Source organism: Oncorhynchus keta, unplaced genomic scaffold (genome assembly GCF_023373465.1).
Source record: "Oncorhynchus keta strain PuntledgeMale-10-30-2019 unplaced genomic scaffold, Oket_V2 Un_contig_25634_pilon_pilon, whole genome shotgun sequence".
NCBI classification, from domain to species: domain Eukaryota; kingdom Metazoa; phylum Chordata; class Actinopteri; order Salmoniformes; family Salmonidae; genus Oncorhynchus; species Oncorhynchus keta.
Genome location: NW_026284551.1, coordinates 1 through 22,611, shown reverse-complemented (window position 1 = coordinate 22,611; position 22,611 = coordinate 1). Strand labels below are relative to the sequence as shown.

Sequence of the window (22,611 nt, the reverse complement as noted above, 5' to 3'; positions counted from 1 at the left end):
TTTGCACACCAACAAACCATCAAACAAGCAAAGGGCCAATAAAAGACTAAGAATTAATCGTACCACACCGGCTCCGATGCTCGTTGGATGTGGCAGGGCTTGCAAACCATTAAAGACTACAAAGGGAAGCACAGCCGAGAGCTGCCCAGTGACACAAGCCTACCAGACGAGCTGAAAAACTTCTATGCTCGCTTCGAGGCAAGTAACACTGAAACATGCATGAGAGCATCAGCTGTACAATGTGAGTAACATCTTTAAACATGTCAAAATTCACAAGGCCGCAAAGCCAGACTGATTACCAGGATGTGAACTCTGAGCATGCGAACTGGCAAATGTCTTCACTGACATTTTCAATGTAATGCACAAAACATGTTTCAAGCAGACCATCATAGTCCCTGTGCCCAAGAACACTAAAGTAACCTGCCTAAATGACTACCGACCCATAGCACTCATGTCTGTAGTCATGAAGTGCTTTGAAAGGCTGGTCAAGGCTCACATCAACACCATTAACCCAGAAACCCTAGACCCCCTCCAATTTGCATACCGCACCAACAGATCCACAGATGATGCAATCTATATTGCACTCCACACTGCCTTTTCCACCTGGACAAAAGGAACACCATAGTGAAAAATGCTGTTCATCGACTACAGCTCAGTGTTCAACACCATAGTGCCCTCAAGGCTCATCACTAAGCTAAGGACCCTGGGACTAAACACCTCCCTCTGCAACTGGATACTAGACTTCCGCCACGATGATCCTCAACACAGGGGCCCCTTAGGAGTGTGTGCTCAGTCCCCTCCTGTACTTCCTGTTCACTCATGACTGCATAGCCAGGTACAATTCCAACACCATCATTAAGTTTTCTGATGACACAACAGTGGTAGGCCTGATCACTGACAACGATGAGACAGCCTATAGGGAGGAGGTCAGAGACCTGACCGTGTGGAGCAAGGACAACAACCTCTTCCTCAATGTGACCAAGACAAACGAGATGATTGTGGACTACATGAAAAGGAGGACTGAGCACTCCCCCATTCTCATCGACGGGGCTATAATGGAGCAGGTTGAGAGTTTCAAGTTCCTTGGCATCCACATTACCGACAAACTATTTTGTGAAGAGGGCCCAAGACCTATTTTCCCTCAGGATACTGAAAAGATTTGGCATGGGTCCTCAAATCCTCAAAAGGTTTTACAGCATCCTGACGTGTTGCATCACTGCCTGTTATAGCAACTGCTCCGTGTCCGACAAGGCACTAAAGAGTGTACTGCGTACGGCCCAGTACATAACCGGGGCCAAGCTTCCTGCCATCCAGAACCTCTATACCAGGCGGTGTCAGAGGAAGGACCCAAACAATTGTCAAAGACTCCAGCTACCGTAGTCATAGACGGTTTTCTCTGCTACCACATGGCACCGGAGCGCCAAGTCTTGGTCCAAGAGGCTTCTAAACAGCTTCTACCCCCAAGCCATAATACTCCTGAACAGCTAATTAAATGGCTACCCTGACTTTTTGCACCCCCAAGCTGCTACTACGTTCTGTTATCTATGCATAGATACTTTAATAACCCTACCTCCATGTACATAATTACGTCAACTACCTCGACACCAGTTCCGCCGCACATGGACTCTGAACCTGAAATTAAAGGAGGCTGAGCCAGGAGGGATCGGGAGACACTGTAGCCCGTTCGACGACACCCCCAGGCAGGGCCAACCAGGCAGGATATAACTCCGCTCACTTTGCCAAAGTACAGCCCCCACACCGCTAGAGGGATATCTTCAAACCACCAACTTAATACCCTGAGACAAGGCCGAGTATAGCCCATGAACATCTCCCCCACCGCACGAACCCGAGGTGGGGCGCCAGCCTGGACAGGAAGATCACGTCAGTGAATCAACCCACTCAAGTGATGCACCCCTCCTCGGGATGGCATTGAAGAGCACCAGGAAGCCAGTGTCATGACGTTGCCCTCTTTGAGTACAGAGAGCACCATCCCCCGCTCTCTGCTTCTACAACCAGACTGCTGTGGTCAGAGGATGTAAATTCCTGAGAAGACCTCATGGACACACAGTTATAGAGTCGTTTTTCATGGAGACAAATGAAATCCTTCCACCTCACAAAACTTGAAGTACGAACAAATTTCATGTTCCAGAGAAAGTGTAAAAGATCGGTGAAGAATCCAGCTACAAACTGGTCCGTTTGGCACGGTGTGCCCACATTACCATAACGCTGTTTATATAATAGCCTCAGATATGAGGTTTACATCTAAATTGTTGTATAATATGAATTAGTGAGTATGATACTGTTTGTATAATTGTGTAATATGATTGTGGACTGGTTAATGTAGAAAAATACAATTCCCTTTTGATTTGAACTCGGAGGACCACCCCTGAGCCCAGTTAGGGTCAGACAGCCCTCTTCTGCCATTCAGAATAAAACCCAACTTTGAGAAATTATCACCAGACCAAGCTTACCTCAATTATGAGATGGCTATAAAGGTTGTAGAATCTTTTAACCATACCATGTGGTTAAACTCTTAGACTATCGATACCGACAGAATAAGAACAAGTCTTTGATACTAATTACTAGTCTGCAACTAGGAATTCGGTATCATTGAACGCGAAGAATGACAACCGACAAAACATCCATTCTATAACGAATGTCACTTTGAACTATCCCCTCTAACCGAGACAGAGAGGAGAGAGACAGGACAATTCTAAAAAAGAAGGACTTTTCACCAGCGATCAAGACAACACACTAAGCGTAAATATATTGATTGCAATTGTTCCCGAATGAGTGAGCGTTCATGTGTAGTGACTTCATGGTAAAAAAAAAACACTTCCCTTTTGTCAAACAAGCCGCCATGCCGGGTCAGCCCACTAGGGCACATTCTATCATTTCATGTAACCATATTTACTGTTTGTTTATGCATCTCTGTGAATTACTTAGTTAGTAATAAATCAATTTAAGACAATTTATGTATGGATGACTCATAGTGAAGACTGGGTTCATGCAGATAACCAACAATTTACGACGTTTGGAATGAGACGAACGTGAGGTAAAATAAATAAATAATTAATCAGAAGACTATTGATCAGATATGAAAATATCTGAAAGGTTATATTGGGAAATTATAACTTTGTAATCTGAATACTTTCCTTGGTGCCCCAACCTAGTTAATTACAGTTACATGATTGTTCAGTTTAATCAAGTAACTAATTACAGAGAATATTTGATAAAAACGAAGTCTTAAGTTTAATGATAGTAAAAGACACAACACCAGTGACTCAGCACCCATAATAGGGGTAGAGGCAGATAATCCCAGTGGAGAGAGGGGAACCGGCCAGGCAGACAGCAAGGGTGGTTCGTCGCTCCAGTGCCTTTCCATTCACCTTCACACACCTGGGCCAGACTAGACTCAATCATAGGACCCACTGAAGAGATGAGTCTTCAATAAAGACAGAGTCTGCGTCTCTCACATGGATAGGCAGACCATTCCATAAAAATGTTCCTCTATAGGAGAAAGCCCTGCCTCCAGCTGTTTGCTTAGAAATTCTAGGGACAATAAGGAGGCCTGCATCTTGTGACCGTAGTGTACATGTAGGTATGTACGGCAGGACCAAATCGCAAAGATAGGTAGGAGCAAGCCCATGTAATGCTTTGTTGCAGTAAACCATTGAAATCAGCCCTAGCACTGGAGTAATATGATCATATTTTTTGGTTCTAGTCAAGATTGTTAAGCACTAACTGAAGTTTATTTAGTGCTTTATCCAGGTAGCTGGAAAGTAGAGCATTGTAGTAGTCTAATCAAGAAGTAACAAAATCATGAATAGAAAATTTGGCATTTTTGCAATGCAACGTAGATGGAAAAAAGCTGTCCTTGAAACAGTTTGCCCTAATTTGCTTTCTAATGATCATAATCACTGCGTCAAACAAGTTCATGAATTTATCCCTACTGAAGTGAAAGCCATCCTCTCTTGGTGAATGCTGACTTTCATTTAGCTTGCGACAGTATCAAAAATAAATGTAGGATTGTTCTTATTCTCTTCAATTAAGTTGGAAAATAGGATGATCGAGCAGCAGTGAGGGCCTTTCAATACTTTATAGCACGGCTTTTGATGATCATTGGTCTGGGTCTGAGCAGATAATTTGTTGCGATTGCAAATGGAATAAAATGGTGGTCCGATAGCCCAGGATAATGAGGAAAAACATTAAGCTCCACAATATTTATTAAATGGGACAAAACTAGGTCCAGAGTATGACTGTGGCATTGAGTAGGTCCGGAGACATGTTGGACAACTTGATTCGACGATGGCTACACTCTGTGCTAGTGGCAGACTCCACAAAGCTGCCTGGCCTGCACCCTCTCATTGTAGCGCTAGAGGAGTAAGAGCCCTGTCTATGTTCATAGGTAAGATGAGCGCACCCCTCCAGCTAGGATGAAGTCCGTCACTTCTCAGCAGGTCAGGCTCGGTCCTGTTATCTACAAATTATATATTTTGGGAAGGGCAGAACACAGTTTTCAACCAGAGATTGAGTAGTGAGACTGCTGTAGAGTTCATCACTCCCCCTAACTGGCTGATAATTAACTGAGTGATAGAATGTTGATAAACAAATGGTTATTTCACTTGCCCAGCTGTCCAACTCCTTGACAATTCCCCATCAGAAGAAGCGTATGTTGATTTTGACATTCATGCGCTTCACTGGGAAATATCCAGCATGCACTGGGAAATATCCAGCATGCATCTGTCAGTACAGGCCTCTTTCTCCTGTTTAGTAAAATATCACTCTCCTGTGTGGCTGGCCATCCTGTCCCCGCAGGTATATATGATTGCCAAACAAGTTGGAAGAGAAGAGTTGTTGAAATACTCAAGTCTAAGTATATTTGAGTCTTTTTGTCAAAATCAAAAATTGTTCTGAAAGCAACTTTTTTGCAACAGAAAAGGAAGTCAAAGCAGACACCAACAAAGATGGCATCTCAGGTAAGCAGCACTGGGCTGTATTGACGTATCCTAAAAAATGACATGTGCTGCTTTAGATTGAAGGGTCATATCTCAGTTAGTTCTCTTACTTTGAGAGCGAGCTGACCAAGGGGGTCGAACATGTAGATATTGCCAGATGTTCACTGTGCGAGGACCAGGCCGTGGAAGCTTTATTGCTGGCACAAAGTGTCCATAACCAGAGGTAATTAAACTGTTCTGTGTTCTTTTTCCTCCGTGGAATCGGTCTGGTGTGCATGAGTTAACAAAAACCTTAAGACGTCAGCTGCACACATTTCCACTGGACTGTTGCTGCCAAGACCTGGGTTAGCCTTGCAATAACAAAGTGGTGAGAAACACAGCCCTCTATATATAAATGTTTCAGGTACAGTATGTGACGCAAACACCTATTGGCATTCTTCGATTTTTGTCCTCATGGGTCTGTTTTTCAGCTTAAGGTACTCTGTAGTCACTTGTGTGTCAGCGGTTTTGTTTAACCCCTCCCGCATCTGAACTGGCTAACAGAGGGCACGGCCTGATGTCACTTGGTTGAGTCAACAGGAAGTATTATTAAAGATGCTTTACAATGAAATCCCAGAGTTAATGATCCAAGATGACTGACCGTGTTAGAATAAAATGGCTTAATCATGCTCCCACGTCTGCAGGTATATTTTGATGTGAGAGGAATCCAGTTCCGACAGCTCAATTGTGATGAACTGAGAGAACTAGGGTAGCACTCATTCATGAATCATATCCCCCCACCTCATCTAATGCACACCATATGTGCATTTAAGTACAGATGCCTTCCTTTTAACTAGGAATGTCAGGTAAGAATGACGGCTTAGGAACTGCCTTGTTCAGGGGCAGAAGGACAGATGTTTACCTTTTCTGCTCAGAGATTCAATCTTGCAACCTTCTGGTTACTAGTCCAACGCTCTCACCACCTGCCCGCCCAAGATTGACTTATAATATTTCAATCAAAATGCACTTCTTTCAATAAAGCGTTCCACATTGTCCACTGGTTGAAATACTATCCTGTGTCCTCAGATATGCATAGGATTTGTTTTTCCTGTGTGTAATCATTGATATCCCAGGAGCAGTAAACACTTGTTGTGTATAATTAATACATTTAATGTACAGGCTACAAAATGGGAATCTGTGTGGCTACTAAAATGCATGAGTATAAAGGTATATTCTACTCTAGGCTTCATTAATGTGGTTTATAGATTGTATGAATATTAGTTCAGAACTTTACGTTTTAGAGTCCATACCCAGATCAGCTACATAGTTAATCTGACACAAGCATGTTACTTCAGCTGCATTACAAGGCAAGCTTACAATTGTGCAGTCAATGCTTTAGCCATGTAGATTCTTTAGTTTCACAAGACAGCAGCTGGTTTGTTGGTTCTCAGGAGTACCTAAGACATTAAATTCTCTAACACTAGCTAGTCAGGTAACTTGCTAAATAGCAATTTGTAATTTAACTTTGACAAAAATATAGCCGCACAAATGTTTGTACCTTCCGTAGTTCGGTCTTGGAGATTGAAGAATGCATGGGTGTCCGAGCTGTGTGCTAGTAGTTTTAAAAAGACAGCTCGGTACTGTCACGAATATTACCGAAGGTGGCGCTCAGACTAGTTATCACATCCGTTCTGTGTTCCTTTGGTTGTCTGGTATCACCTGTTTCTTGTTTGGTTGTTAGGGTGGGGTTATAAGTTCAGCCCGCTTCTGTTTCGTGCGGGCTTGTTCGTCTGTTCTGTGTTTGAGTGTATTTTGTGTTTCGCGCTGTCAGTTTATTTCTGATCATTTGTTTTCCTACTTTTGTTCATGTTATTTTTCCTGGACATTAAAGCTCTCTTTGCGCCTGACTTTTCACTCATTTAGAACAGGTACATTCAGCTTGTCAACACTTCTTACAAAAACAAGTAGTGATGAAGTCAAGCTCTTCCCATTTGAGCCATGAGCCATGTATATAATTACAGAAGAAATGTCCATATTTGGATGGAAACCAAGCAAGTGAGAGGTATCAAGGAAAGTTGTAATTTCAGTTGAAAATTACCAACACTGCATCCAACCACAGCCCTGTTGGCCTCACTTTGGCAAAACACCATCTGCTATAACATTGAGTCAGTTCATCCTACTGGACATTGGAAAGCTTGTTTTGACACCCATTGTTTCTCTTACACAGGAAATTGGTGGATGGTTCAGAGTTCCATGCTTACAAAAGGGTTGATTGATACACGTCAGATGACAAGCCTACTACATGCGCCTTGGTGTTAAACGCAAATCAGATACAATTAAGGTAGCTCCAACGGTTAGGATTGTTTTATATAGAACACTTTATTTGACATGTAAGAACAAGACATTACACCCAAAGAATGTATCCAGAAGAAACATATAAATGACCCTCCTCAAAGAAGTCTGACATGTCTTTGACCTGTTGAGAGAGAGAGAGACCCATTAGTTCAGTTATGGTCTGCCAGGGTTTGAAAAGCATGAAACAAGACATACCTCTTCTCGGGTTGTCCTGATTCACACATTGTCCACTACAGGGGCCGCTAGAGGGACTACTGGCGTCACAGATGACCACATCACAATGGACAAAGACCTAGGTGTCAGATTTTTTTTATAAAAAAAGGGATGATTGCCACTCACACAATTAACAAATAAAGATTGTTGGGTGAACTTTGTTACCTGGCCACTCGGCTCAACCGCATCCTCGGCGAAGGAAAACATATAGACCTCAAAGCGTTTGACGTGACGGGGGAAGTGGATCCTTGCATCAGCTACCACCGGGTGGAAGACCACACGGTATGGATCCTCGGGGTTCTCACAGCTGCCAGTGTAGAGAGAGGGACTAAGTTAGGAACAAGAAAACACTGCAAACACCAACCCCCTTGTGTACAAAGTATTGTGGTGGTATGACTGTCCTGTGAGGAGCAGATCAATTAACAGCAGAAGTGGGTTCTTTCTCCCCCTCCAGTATGAACTAAAGGCATGTCTTTGTTAACAGGCTTTTCCCACCAAAAATCACTACATCTTTAAAAAACATATTTCATATACAGAGAGAAGACCCAACCACCTACCTTTCCACGGCGCCATCCCACATATATACATCAATGCTTTTCCTCCAAGCTGGGGCCGGTCCGTGTGTTCAAAAATGTATCAACGATAAGTGTCCCTTATGGAATGGGGGGGGGGGACATCTTGTAACAAGCCATCATATTGTGTCAGTCCGATAGGGACCTGTGTGTTTAGCTAGCTAGTAATTCAATTTGTATAGTACTGAATCTTAAGGTTGGGGTTTTTGCAGCTGCAAGGAGGATACGATATCATGGATAATAAGTTGACTTTATCAATGGAATAGATTTCTACCGTCGAGTTTAAGTCGGAGACTAACTTTTAAAACCGCTTCCTCTGCACCCAAATCTTAACATGATTCATTTAGAGTCTGCTAACAATTAAACAGTCCTCAGATAATTCAAGGTCACGACAATGGTTTGTTGGTTTTAATTTCTAATCTTTTGGCCATTTCATTTAGCATTTCTCACCAACATTACTTTTGGTCTACTGCAATGGCTTTTATAGCATGTTAAATGACAAATGTCAAACATGTATATTCAATTACATTGACATGAGGTGATTTGTTAGCACCCGAATGAATGTTTTGACCAATAAAGTTGCTTCACTACACTGCTAATTTTCTATATGCAGTATCAACTTAACTTTAAGTTTGCCTCATTCACTAAAGTAGCCCATTTCACTGTTGCAGACCATTTCTATTTGAGAATTTAATGAGCCGGACAAACTTTCCGTCACGAGAAAGCCCAAGCACTTCCCCAGATCAAGTATACAGGACTTGCACATTTATTGCCTTACAAATAACTGTGGACATGCGTGCATTCCTATCAAAGTGCATCCTTTTCTGCGTAACGAGTTGTCGTTTCTACTGTAGCGTACCGTAAATATAATGTACTTAACGTTTTATTCATACGAGTTCTGATTTTTGCCTAGATTGTAATGGACACGCGTGTAAAACACTTTTGAAGGTGGTACTGAATATGAGCTAATGCCAACGCCATACAATGCAGTCGGGTTAGACGCTTACGTGATGTCAGACTCCACCATAAATCAGTAATCTCAACTGGAGTACACTCATTGTCTTGAATGCACTGAAGTCGTTAGTTGATTTGAACACGGCATCAGAGTGTAAACTATGGTACGTCAGGGTTGCCAGATCAGACCCCCCCTTTTAGAAGAACTGTTGATAAATTCCCCATCTTAGTAATATTTCCTGCACCATCATCCCCACAATACCGTCCAAGGACTTAACCCCCCAAAATGGAATGAGCTATATCTTGCAACTGTTTAGCTTTTGTCCTACGGTTGTATTGGCTTTTTGATTAGTTAACTGTAAACTACTTGTAATGTGTGCACCGTAACAAGTACAAAGATTTGTCACATACTTAAGTGGCCAAACTAAATTAAGATCTCAGGCAACGGGCACAGTGAACGGCATTCTGGGATTAGGGAGTTCTTGCTTGACAAACATGGCTGCCATATTTTCTAAACTAGATTTACATGGCTCCCTTGTACCGCATCACTGGTGAGCACATTTTAATACAAGTCTCGCTGTTAGTTTTGAGTTTGTCAGCGCAACCTGTTATTTAGACTAGATAACATTAACATTTATATAATTTACATATTTTACAAGCAAAGGTGTAATAAAGTTGTGAAGACATTTATTTCTCATAGCCACGGTAACCAAAGTAAATGGCCTGCCAAGCATGATAGGTTGCCAATTACTCAGGAACCACACCTGTGGAATGACACTTGTTTAGGCCCAAAAACAACAAGTTACCCATTAATGATGAGATTCCACCGGGGTCGGGAGTCACGGGCCTCGTTGAGGGTGGCCCAGCAGTGGTCAAGCACCAGCGCTACCCTGGGGTCAGAGGACCTGGTCAGCTCCACCTCAAAGTGCAGAGGCTGTCTCAGGTACCTCACCACTGGATAGTCCTCCTCCTGGAGGAACGTGTTATACGAGGCGTCTGGAACACAGAACAAGACAACCGGGGGTCGTGTTCAGTGGGCACCATCTGAACTTGTCCATTAATAGCTCGTTTATCATATCCTGTTGTGCCCCGATGAACACAACCCATTTATTGCCAACACCAGAGGCTTCTGACAAATTCCCAAATCAGCTACTCACCATTACTCCATAGCCACACCTATAGATCTCAGCATGCAAGAGTAAAGCATCATAAGGCTTACATTTTTGGGAATAGTTTTGTAAAGGAGACCTTCAATATTCTTTTAGAGGCTAGGGGTCAAGTTAACCTCTTCAATCTATGGGGGCGCTATGTCATTATTGGATAAAAAAACGTGCCCGGTTTAAGTGCAATATTTTGTCACGAAAAGATGCTCGACTATGCATATAATTGGCAGCTTTGGAAAGAAAACACTGATGTTTTCAAAACTGCAAAGATAGTATCTGTGAGTGCCCCAGAACTGATGCTACAGGCGAAACCAAGATGAAACCTCACAGGAAATGAGCTGAATTTTGAAGCTCTGTTTTACTATCGTTTCCTTATATGGTTGTGAATGTTCCGTGAACGAGCTTATGCTCTCTGCCGTTCGTCCAAGATGTCTGCAGCATTGTGACGTATTTGTAGGCATATCATTGGAAGATTGGCCATAAGACACTACATGTGCCAGGTGTCCTTTGTCTAAATTGGTGCGCAATTCTCAGTGACACTCATTTTACCATGCGATACAGAGGGAGAAGCACACTTCCAGGAACGATACATCATTTAAGAGATATGTAGAAAAAAACACCTTTAGGATTGATTCTAAACAACGTTTGCCATGTTTCAGTCGATATTATGGAGTTATTTTGGAAAAAGTTTGGCGTTTTCATAACTGAATTTGTTTTTTTTTGGTAGCCAAACATGACGCAGAAAACAGACCGATTTCTCCTGCACAAATAATCTTTCAGGAAAACTGAACATTTGCTATCTAACTGAGAGTCTCCTCATTGAAAACATCAGAAGTGCTTCAAAGGTAAATGATTTATTGAATATTTTTGCTGGTTTTTGTGAAAATGTTGCCTGGTGATGCTAACGCTAAATGCTAATGCTAAATGCTAATTTTGCTATGGTCAGGAAGCATATTTTTGAAAATCTGAGATGAGTGTTGTTAACAAAAGGCTAAGCATGAGCTAGCATTTTGATTTCATTTGCGGTTTTCATGAATAGTTAACGTTGCGTTATGGTAATGGCCGTGAGGCTGTAGTCATGATCGCGGATCCGGGTTGGCTCGACGCAAGAAGTTAAAATTCAGAATTTGTGCACGCTTACCCTGAGAGAGTCTCATTCTGACCATTAGTCGACCCGTCCCAGTCTCGGCAAAAGGCTCGTCGTCACGCGGCCTGGTCAAGTAGGCCAATGTGCGAGTGATGTTCACCACATAGTAGCAGGAAACCTTTAACCTAAAAAGAGGGATGTAGGCAACTTCAATAGGGAAACTTCAACCAGTGGAGTGGACAAAGTAGAGGCACATTTTCCCTGTCTACAAAGTATTGATCTATTGGTGAAGAAGAAAATACCACCCTATAAAAGCTAACAGCTACAATTGTGATGCGTAACGCACTTACAGGTATTCCTCCTCTGAAGACATCGTGGCATTCAGCTTCACCTCCAGGTCATCTGGCAAGGAGATTTCATTCTCATACAGCATGACATTGTTGATAAACTATGTAGTAGAGGGGAATTGCTTATTACAGCCTGCAGAAGCAAACAGCCCATAATGACACAGTACCCATCACCTCAGGGTAATAGTCATTTTACCTTCCTGGTGGTGCCACAGGAGTTGACGGTGAAGTGGAAGTAGGCATAGCGATCGTTGCTGTAGGTGGGACCACAGGTGGGGTCGCTCAGGGTCAGCTGACCGGGGTTCAGACCGGGAACAGAATCCACCTTCACCGCCAGCGCAGTCATTGTTCCGTTAGAGAAGCACTCTTGGAGGTGGGGGAGCAAAAGACAGGTAGCCATCAGACCTGAGTTATGCATTTGTGACACTTAATTGAGCACAGTAGAATCAATGGAATAGCACCAAAAGTGCAAACCATTCCCATCTGGCACTACTATTAGACAGTATTTGCATGGAACCCAGGTTTGGTAACCATGTCAAATGACTATTTATCAGAAGTAATTGTTTGAGAACCAACCAGTCAGCGTTTTGAGGAAGCTGCAAGCCAGGGAAAAGTATTTGATGGTCATGTTGTTGTAAGGATTCAACAGAGTAACATCCAGTCTGCTCCTGACAGAGGACGAGTGAACAGACTGGGAACCGATGGGAGAGTTCATTAGTCCAATATTGTATACAGGGTAAGGAAAGCGAGGCTTGCTGCAGCAATTTAGGTTAACATGTTTTGGGAGAGCGTCGTACCTCAAACACTGCGTCCGGCGAAGAGAAGGGCAACGTGATGGTGAAGTCTCCGTCGCCCTCTGTTAAATACTGTTGAGCAAACTCATGGTTAAGCAGCCGCTTGCCAACCAAGACCACGAAAAAGGGCTCTTGGTTCCTGTAGTCCACAGTGATGTGGAACTTCTCCTGATCACAGTTGCCAGTGACCGAGGGTGGCACTACAAGGACAAACGGTTGTGTTCATTAAGCACAAAAAACAGGACGGTACTACTTGAACTTGTCCAAGAAGAAACCCTTGTTTTCAGTTGCAAAATGTTTTGCTACGGTGACACCGAATAAACACGATCCTGGCAAATCAGGAACAGGACAACTGGGTGAAAAATACTCTAAAGCTTAACATTTTCTTTGTAGAGAGACCGCATAGGAAAAACCTACAGTATGGCTAGTTGGGCTTTCACTGCCAATTTCCTGTCAGGGCAATCATTAACGAGAGGAAACCATTCAACAGTAGTTTGGCGTAGTCCAGAGACCTACCGATGTCCAGCAGTACAGCGTCCACAACGGCAGAGTGAGAGAAAGGAGCGTACTCTGGAAAGATAACCAGGCCGTAGATCAGCTGAAGAGTGAAGGTTGTGACACCTTGTTCTGCCCTTCTCTGTAGTAAAGTTAAAAGTATTGGTCAATTGATAGCATTATTGTTGTAACAGAACCTTATTCAACAACAAGTGACAACTAAGTACATATGGGGACTATTAAAACAAACTATATATACTTAAAGTAGTGTTGCCCTCATTCCTCTAAATCAAGCACTATTGATTGGCAAGTGAACGCATACAACTGCCAAAATAATGGAAACATTTGAGTAAATGAGGGATACAAAGTACATTTATATTTTGTTGGTGGCCCACTTATTAGGGCATGTACAAACCACTGCGTGTGGCTTTGCATTTAACAGAAACACACCTTAAAGACCACCGGGTCTGAGAAGGGCACCTCCATCCTGAAGGTCTTCAAGGTGTTGTCCGGGGATCTCTTCTCCTGAACATTGAAGCCTCTGGCGTTGCACTCTGCAACAGTTAGCACCATGGTGGGAAAGGTGATGTTCAGCAGCTCCACATCAAGGTTGAAAGTCCCCAACTCAAGCACAAACACTGCCTGCTCAGGAACTGTGTCTAAGGGCGTGTCTGTTCATTGGCAAACAAAGGAAAACATTTTGAAATGCAGTACAGTTGAAAATTGACATTTGTTATTGGATAAGTACGGGTATTGCCTCCCGTTTCAGTACATTTTCTGCCGAATGAACAACCCAGGCATCCCAAATTACCATAGGCACTATTTAACTAAACCAGACTCACAGTTGCGAACTTGTGGAGGCCTGGCCATCGGAGGTGTTGTGATAGGGAAGAGGACTTTGTAGCTGGTGTCCTCGTGTGCAACCTCCTCGATCCACAGCAACTCAAGCATGGGCTCAATGGTGTAAGTGACAAAGTACTGGTCATCCTGAATATGGCTCTGTAAGGGAGACGAGTGATGCAGTCAGGCTGTAATACACAATTGGAGTGCAAAAACAGGTCAATGTTCCTTATGCAGAATGTTAAATACAATTATTCTACCGCTTGTCTGTGTGGTTTTTCCTTCAGCCACTCGTAAAATATCCAGAGGAAAGTATTGTTTACCAGACTTTAGAGAGCTGGTAGGTATATGGTTGTCAACTTGCATTTCCGGCGGTGTGTATTTTCAAAGCAACTGACACGCAAAGTAAACACTTGCACAATATGTAAACAGCACCCGAGTGTTGCTTGCATTCAGTTGGCAGTCCCTAAAGTCAGGTAAACAATACTTTAGTGTGGATATTTGGTCTCAAATTTCAAGCGGCTAAAGGACAAACGGCAAAGACAAGCGGTAGAGTATGTTTAAATGTAATTTGATGCAACATTCACACAATTTTGCAAGCCAATGTGTCAGGCTGTATACACACCCACCCAGACAATTGCTCAATAAACATTTTACACAAGACAACGTTTCTAGGAGTTTACCCATGAGAGGGCAAAGGGTTACTGCAAAGCACTGACAACTGCTGCAGTAAGGGCTCTACAAATAAGATTTGATTTAGAAATTAAACAGGAACATTTTACTCATCCAAAGCTGACCTTGAAATAGCCGCCAACCGCCCCCACCGGAATTTCAACAATAATATGAGCCTCTGTGACTAAAACAGAGTAGTTTCTGGCAGCCATTTCCTCAGTGTTCAGCCTCTTAGCGTCAATTCCCATGTACACCTCCAACATGGTGAAGGCATCAGAGGAGAAGAGTGGGTCTATGTGCTTGGGCATGTACCAGGTGATCACTTCTGGAGTAAAGGCCACTGCCTCTGCAGTGAAACAAGAAGCCAACGGCATATCATAACAGAACATTTTGCAACTGAACACAAATTAAAGACTTGTCTGGAGCCAATTAAGAACTGGGTTTTAGGATCTTAAATTATTTCACACTCAACCTGGTGTTGGACAAACAGCCGTGGCATCTACTCGAGTAACCAGCCGCTTCTGCTCAAAGAAGGTTGAGGTTGAGAGCACCCGCATCGGAACCCCAGCTACCTGTTCAGGGGGCAACCACACCAGAGCAGTGTTCAGTAGGGCACACCGTATTAACAATATGTTGCAGAGTTCAGGTAGGGCCACCATTTCCAAATGTTTGCTCTACTGAACACGACTCAGTTCATGGAGGAAGTGGAGAAAGTCAGCTTACATTCTGGAGGTATGTCTCCTCTGCATTATGAGGGCTTCTTAACACCAGCCGTGTGGGAGTGTTGGCTATTGCATAGCCCTTTCTTTGGACCTCATCCACATTCATGACCTTCTTGCTAGGACTAAAGACGACTGCTGTGATGTTGTATCCTGAAGCAACAGCCTGTCTCAGGAAATGGAAACATGAATTCAACAAATTGTCAAACGCACATTTTTTAGCACCATCCTGTCATTTTGTAATGAAATTTAAGAAACTGAAAAATGGCTACCTCAGCGCCTCTCCGGAAGTTGGCGCTCCTTGCTTTCGGGCCCCCAGTGGGCTGTTCGGGGATGGTTTGGATGTCTGGAAGAGTCCTTCTGACAGACACCTAGAAAGAAAGGCCATTATTCCCTATGCATATTCTCCCTCCCATACAATAGGAAATCAAGGGCCAGTTCTCAATCTGTCCACTCACCTCCTTAAATGCATTGAAAATAGGCAGAGATTCCTCACCTCTAAAGTTGTCCTATGTGCATTTTGAAGAGGCGAGTGGAATTGAGAGCGAGAGTCAAGACCTCTACATTGCGTCGCAGAAGAAATGAAACACTGGACAGTTGTAGCTCTAGACAGATCATTTATACAGGCAGTACGACAAGCTCGACTGTAAACATGTCCATTGGGGCATGCTCTGCTCACTTGCCTCCATGTAGTTGCGGTCGCACAGAATCTCTCGGGAGGTCCAGGGGTGTAGCTACAGGTTTTGCCCACTCTATACACAGGGTCTTCAGTCATATGGTTTCCTGGCAGCCTGAACTGCATGACCAAGCTGAACATCTTATCATCCTAAAATGAAGGTGGAAGGGAAAAAAGCCTTTCATTATATAGCAAAAACAAATTCAGGTGACATTCATGCAAGTTATAGACTGTGGCAAAATTGGCTATATGAATGCAGCTGCCACTGTATTGAAGCCACACTACAGGAGAAGAGCTCGGTAGTTCACATCACTGCAGACTGTATCAGAAAGTTGGCTGGCCCTCTGAAAGCCCTCCATAAACTTCTGCCGTACCTTACGCCATCGTTAACTTAGGAGGTAAGAGATACCAGACCCGGGGGTGGCTAACAATGGAGATCCTTTTGATAGCCAGAGTTCAGTAAAACTGCTTCAATGTTTCTGGCACCGTACTTCTAATAACCTCCATGCTCTAAAATTGTATGAATTACCACCACTACAGCAACTCAGGCTTATTGAGGACCTTTTTACTGAAGAATGTGTTTGTTTTCAATGATTTCATTTTTCCATCTAGTGATGCAAATATTAACTTGTATCTTGGTGTATACAGGGCTCATCTGTCAAAGAACCTGGTCTCAGCATGTCTCAGCATGACATTGCTACATTATGGGTTGCAAACGCAGTGACACTGAAAGGCAAACTGTCCATTTGAAGTTCAAGCAAACACTACAGCGCTTACCATGTTTTGGGAAAAGCAGTTTTGTAGGGAAGCAAAAAACATGGCATTCCCCATGGGGTCAAATTTAAAGCTGAATCCACACTGAGTAGCAAGGCCAGGTGTCAGGTTTATGATTTGTGTGTCATCTGGAAGGGATGGAGATGGTGTGAACACAATAGTTGACAAGCAATATCAAGCCATGAATTATGAAAGGAGAGAAAGAGAATCATATGAGGCAAACTCACTGAAGACAGCATCAACCTCTTCAAAAGAGGAGCGACACTCAAACGAATAACATTACCAAGGCATTCAGCGTGGAGGTCATCTGGAAATGGAAAGCTTAGTTAAAAATCCCAAAATATATATTGTCAAACGCCTAGTGCTTGAATTTGCAGGGTGCAAAATGCATACTTATAGGGGTCTGTTGTGCTTGTATGCCCACAGATGCCATCAAGAGGCAAAACAACCTGGAAGGCATTTGACAAATTTTGATTGATTAAAGGAGGACAAACACAACTCAAATGTTTGCATCGCATAACTCTTTTAGGCCTGCTACTACTTACCCTGAGCTAAGGAAAAAAAAACCATTGTAGAACAGAATTGTTGTGATAAAATACACAGCTACAGAACCTAATAGTTCACCCAAGGTTTGCAGCCTACAGCCCAGGGGTATGAAACGTTTACCCTATGACAAAGGCTTCCCACACTCAGTCACCTGAACCCCAAAGGGCTGCACATTTTCTTTTTATTCCCTAACCCTACAAAGCTGATTCAAATAATCAATCAGCTTTGTTAATCTGAATCAGCTGTGAAGTGTTAGGACAAAAACCTAAATGTACACCAAGTTTGGGAAACGCTGCACTGCCCCTTCTGCCCTACGAGCCTGCTGGTTTTCTGTTCTAATTGATAATGAATTGCACCCACCTGGTGTCCCAGGTCTAGATCAGTCCCCGATTAAAGGAGAACAATGAAGAAATGCAGTGGAACTGGCTTCGAGACCCAGAGGTGAGTTTGAGGGCTATAGCTGTTCCTGCTCCTCACATGTCCCTGTTTGCCACTAACTACTAATTGAATGAGGGTTATGTGTATAGCTGGGTGAACCGGTGTGAAATGGCTAGCGAGTTTGGGGTTGCGCGCTGATAACGTTTCAATCGGTGACGTCACTCGCTCTGAGACCTTGAAGTAGTTGTTCCCCTTACTCTGCAAGGGCCGCGGCTTTTTGTGGAGCGATGGGTAACTGTTGTCTATGTGTGCAAAGGGTCCCTGGTTCAGGACAGAAGTAAAACTGTTACATGGGCACCCTTTCATTTGTCATCGTTCGCTAAGCCAAATGTTGTATTTTTCATTACGCAGACATAAGCATAGTTGACACCAATCGAGGTGCGGATGTTTACTTTCTACACTAGTTTATTTCCTCCAGTTTCGTCCTTCGAACAGATTGTAGTGGTAATATAAAACGGGATATATTTTTAATGGAATCCTAAGCATCACTCCAGTCTCTGCGAATGTTCGATTCCATTCATTTGCTGGGCTCGCGCTAGTGTTCCGGCGTAGTCAACGTTCTTATTAAGCCGTTTTTCAGCCTTGGGTGAATTTTGACTCCTTCTATTGTCCAGCCCGTAGCTAGCCAGCACAAATTTGCGAAAGCACAACGACTATACCTTGTAGCTAAACTAAGAATGACGAGAATCAGCAAGTCTATAGTTAATCTACTGGCAAGTTTGATGTACAACTACTAACATACCGGTACTTAGTGCTGTGTAATGATATGCTATGTGGTTCGTAAGGACAGCGTAGCTAACAAATTGTCAGGCAACATAACGTGTAAGGCAACTTATTTGAAAAGTCATCACTTTATTACATTAAGGAGCAAGCTACCGCAGGACGCGTTCTATCGACACTGCGGCTTCAGCATGCTTTGATGCACAGTCGACAGCGCTGCCTTCTGATGACCAGGTGGCGAATCGCATCTCTGCATGTCTGGCAGACATATCAGTGTGGATGACGGATCACCACCTCAAGCTGAACCTCGGCAAGACGGAGCTGCTCTTCCTCCCGGGGAAGGACTGCCCGTTCCATGATCTCGCCATCACGGTTGACAACTCCATTGTGTCCTCCTCCCAGAGCGCTAAGAACCTTGGCATGATCCTGGACAACACCCTGTCGTTCTCAACTAACATCAAGGCGGTGGCCCGTTCCTGTAGGTTCATGCTCTACAACATCCGCAGAGTACGACCCTGCCTCACACAGGAAGCGGCGCAGGTCCTAATCCAGGCACTTGTCATCTCCCGTCTGGATTACTGCAACTCGCTGTTGGCCGGGCTCCCTGCCTGTGCCATTAAACCCCTACAACTCATCCAGAACGCCGCAGCCCGTCTGGTGTTCAACCTTCCCAAGTTCTCTCACGTCACCCCGCTCCTCCTCTCTCTCCACTGGCTTCCAGTTGAAGCTCGCATCCGCTACAAGACCATGGTGCTTGCCTACGGAGCTGGGAGGGGAACGGCACCTCAGTACCTCCAGGCTCTGATCAGGCCCTACACCCAAACAAGGGCACTGCGTTCATCCACCTCTGGCCTGCTCGCCTCCCTACCACTGAGGAAGTACAGTTCCCGCTCAGCCCAGTCAAAACTGTTCGCTGCTCTGGCCCCCAATGGTGGAACAAACTCCCTCACGACGCCAGGACAGCGGAGTCAATCACCACCTTCCGGAGACACCTGAAACCCCACCTCTTTAAGGAATACCTAGGATAGGATAAGTAATCCTTCTCCCCCCTAAAAGATTTAGATGCACTATTGTAAAGTGGCTGTTCCACTGGATGTCATAAGGTGTATGCACCAATTTGTAAGTCGCTCTGGATAAGAGCGTCTGCTAAGTGACTTAAATGTAAATGTAAATGACTTAATGCAAGAACTTTGAGGGTTCGAAACTTGCTCCCTGCTTGTTTCATTTGAAGTCATGCACAATTATCAGTTAAACATTTGGTTTATATTGCCCATTCATTGTCAGAGACAGAGTAGTACATTGGGACCCAAAAGCATAATCAGTGCTCTAACTCTCTATTGGGCTTTAGGGCAAGTCTAGTCTGTGTGAGGATGGGGATTTTTCACACCTAGCTCAGCTATTTGACTATCCTTTAGTAAAGGCTGAAAAGTCTATTGTTCAGCTATTAGCCCCCTCCCCAACTTGCAAAAAATGGATGACTTTTAGTTGAGAGCAAAACCTTTTTCATTTTCAATCGTCCCCCAAAATCTGAAAACAACTTATTTTTCGTCAAAAATAATTGTTCTGAAAGCAAAAACGAGGCTTCAAAGTAAAAAACATGTTTTGCAATCAAATATTTTGTAATGGAGCGCAAGACTTTATGTATTTAATTCCCCCCAAATATTTTGAGAACAAAAATAGTTTTCCAATTTAATTTTTGCTGTCAACCACCCTCCATTTTGGCCATTTGTTGAGTGTCAGTTTGGCTACAACCAATACAGCCTTTCTTTCCGACACAAAGGAAGTCATAGCGGACACCTACAAAGGGCTGTGTGATGATGGCATCTCAGGTAAGCAGCACTGGGTGTTCTTCCCTCCAACATTTACATAGCTAGTAGTTATCTGCTACGATTCAGTAGCATACAGTTACATACCATAGCCAAATACATTTAAACTCAGTTTTTCACAATGACTGACATTTAATCCTAGTAAAAATTCCCTGTCTTAGGTCGGTTAGGATCAACACTTTATTTTAAGAATGTGAAATGTCAGAATAAAAGTAGAGAATTACTTATTTCAGCTTTTATTTCTTTCATCACATTCCCAGTGGGTCATAAGTGTACATACACTCAATTAGTATTTGGTAGCATTGCCATTAAATTGTTTAACTTTGGTTAAATGTTTCAGGAAGCCTTCCACAAGCTTCCCACAATAAGTTTGGTGAATTTTGGCCCATTCCTCCTGACAGAGCTGATATAACTGAGTCAGGTTTGTAGGCCTCCTTCCTCGCACACACTTTTTCAGTTCTGCCCACAAATGTTCTATATGATTGAGGTCAGGGCTTTGTGATGGCCACTCTAATACCTTGACTTTGTTGTCTTAAGCCATTAAATGTATTTGGCTAAGATGTATGTAAACGTTCAACTTCAACTGTGTCTTTTGTAGGACCTAGGATACAACAATGAATGTGGAACAAATAAATACCATACAACAATGAATAATGTGGAACAAATAAATACCATACAACTTACAATAATGAAAACCTCATGGAACAGCTGTGAAAACCAACCTGCCAATATTTAATATTTTAATAGATTAACTTTGATAGTTTTTGTTACAGTTATTATTTTATTTTCACAGATTTGTTGTACAATCACATGGCAATCATAGACTAAAATTCTGAATTATGGTGTGTGGAATTATACCTGTCACTTGTTCTCAACAGGCAGCCAGCCTCCGAAGGGGGACCTGAAGAGTGAGACTGCACAGTCCAGGCACTGCTGCTCTCTTTGTTCTGTGTTTGTAGTGCTAGTGTTTTTTAGTTAATCTGTGTATCTCACATATTCCGTGCCCAGTATGATAGAGCAATAACTTTCTTAGCAGACAACGGCAACAACAGTAGCTGTAGATGATGTAATGAAAAGTTGGAGGGTGGTTTGTAATGGAGGACATCAGGTGGATCCACGTCTGGGTTTTGGGCGGAACACTTAACTCCTGGAGAACAAGAGCAGAGTTATAGGGAAAAGGGTAGGAGAGAGAGACGTAAACAAGCAAACACACAGGAGAACATTTGATAGATTAGTGCGGTGTTACAAAAGAAATGAACAGCGTGAGCAAAACTCATGCGAACACTTGACGCGATATTATCGTTCTGGCTAGTTCTTCAACATAAAAGCCTGAAACTATATGTGAAGACTGTTGACACCTTGAGGAAGCGATAGGAAAAGGAATCTGGTTAATACCCCTTTACATGGAGCAATAGGAGGCTATGGAACATGAATTTGTCAAAGTAGAAGCCACTTCCTGGTTTGATTTTTCCAATATCAATTCTGCAATATCAGTTCTGTTATACTCACAGACAATATTTTGACAGTTTTGGAAACTTTAGTGTTTTCTATCCTAATCTGTCAATTATATGCATATTCTAGCATCTGGTCCTGAGAAATAGGCCGTTTACTTTGGGAACGTTATTTTTCCAAACATAAAAATAGCCCCCTAGCTTCAAGAGGCAAATAAAACTAAATGCATGCTATTCAACCGATCATTGCCCGCATCTGCCCGCCCATCCAGCATCACTACTCTGGATGGCTCTGACTTAGAATACGTGGACAACTACAAATACCTAGGTGTCTGGCTAGACTGTAAAACTCTACCGATCCTCGACTTCAGGTAATCAACAAGTCTCTGCTAGGTAAAGCCCCGCCCAATCTCAGCTCGCTGGTCACCATAGCAGCACCCACTCGTAGCACACGCTCCAGCAGGTCACCCCAAAAGCCAACTCCTCCGTTGGTCGCCTTTCCTTCCAGTTCTCTGCTGCCACTGACTGGAACGAACTGCAAAAAACACTGAAGCTGGAGATTCCCATCTCCCTCACTAGCTTTAAGAACCATCTGTCAGAGCAGCTCACAGATCAATGCACCTGTTCATAGCCCATCTGTATACAGCCCATCTATCTACCTCATCCCCATACTGTATTTATTTATTTTGCTCCTTTTGCACCACAGTGTCTCTACTTGCACATCAATCTTTTGCACATCTACCATTCCAGTGTTTAATTGCCATATTGTAATTACTTCGCCACCATGGCCTATTTATTGCCTTAACTCCCTTATTTGTCCTAATTTGCACTCACTGTATATAGACTTGTTTTTTTTTCTACTGTATTATTGACTGTATGTTTTGATCATTCCATGTGTAACTCCGTGTTGTTGTATCTGTCGAACTGCTATGCTTTATCTTGGCCAGGTCTCCGTTGCAAATGAGAACTTGTTCTCAACTAGCTTACCTGGTTAAATAAAGGTGAAATTAAAAGAAATTGCTGACACCTACA

At 43.2% G+C, this 22,611-nt stretch overlaps 1 protein-coding gene across 1 annotated transcript; it reads right to left on the bottom strand.

Annotated features, from left to right (window-relative positions):
• Positions 1–7,433: 7,433 nt before the first annotated feature.
• On the bottom strand, positions 7,434–17,047 carry LOC127922421 (uncharacterized; the record flags this gene model as incomplete). The annotated part of the gene is made up of 19 exons (XM_052506208.1): positions 16,992–17,047; positions 16,826–16,905; positions 16,602–16,726; positions 15,832–15,974; positions 15,421–15,519; positions 15,153–15,314; positions 14,902–15,001; positions 14,555–14,775; positions 13,760–13,916; positions 13,368–13,588; positions 12,939–13,059; positions 12,426–12,622; positions 12,205–12,319; positions 11,825–11,994; positions 11,632–11,729; positions 11,336–11,466; positions 9,838–10,027; positions 7,671–7,812; positions 7,434–7,584 (listed from the first exon to the last, which is right to left on the bottom strand). Coding segments are annotated over exons 4-19 (2,281 nt in total), but the record flags the coding sequence as incomplete, so codon positions are not given.
• Between the last annotated feature and the right edge of the window lie 5,564 nt (positions 17,048–22,611).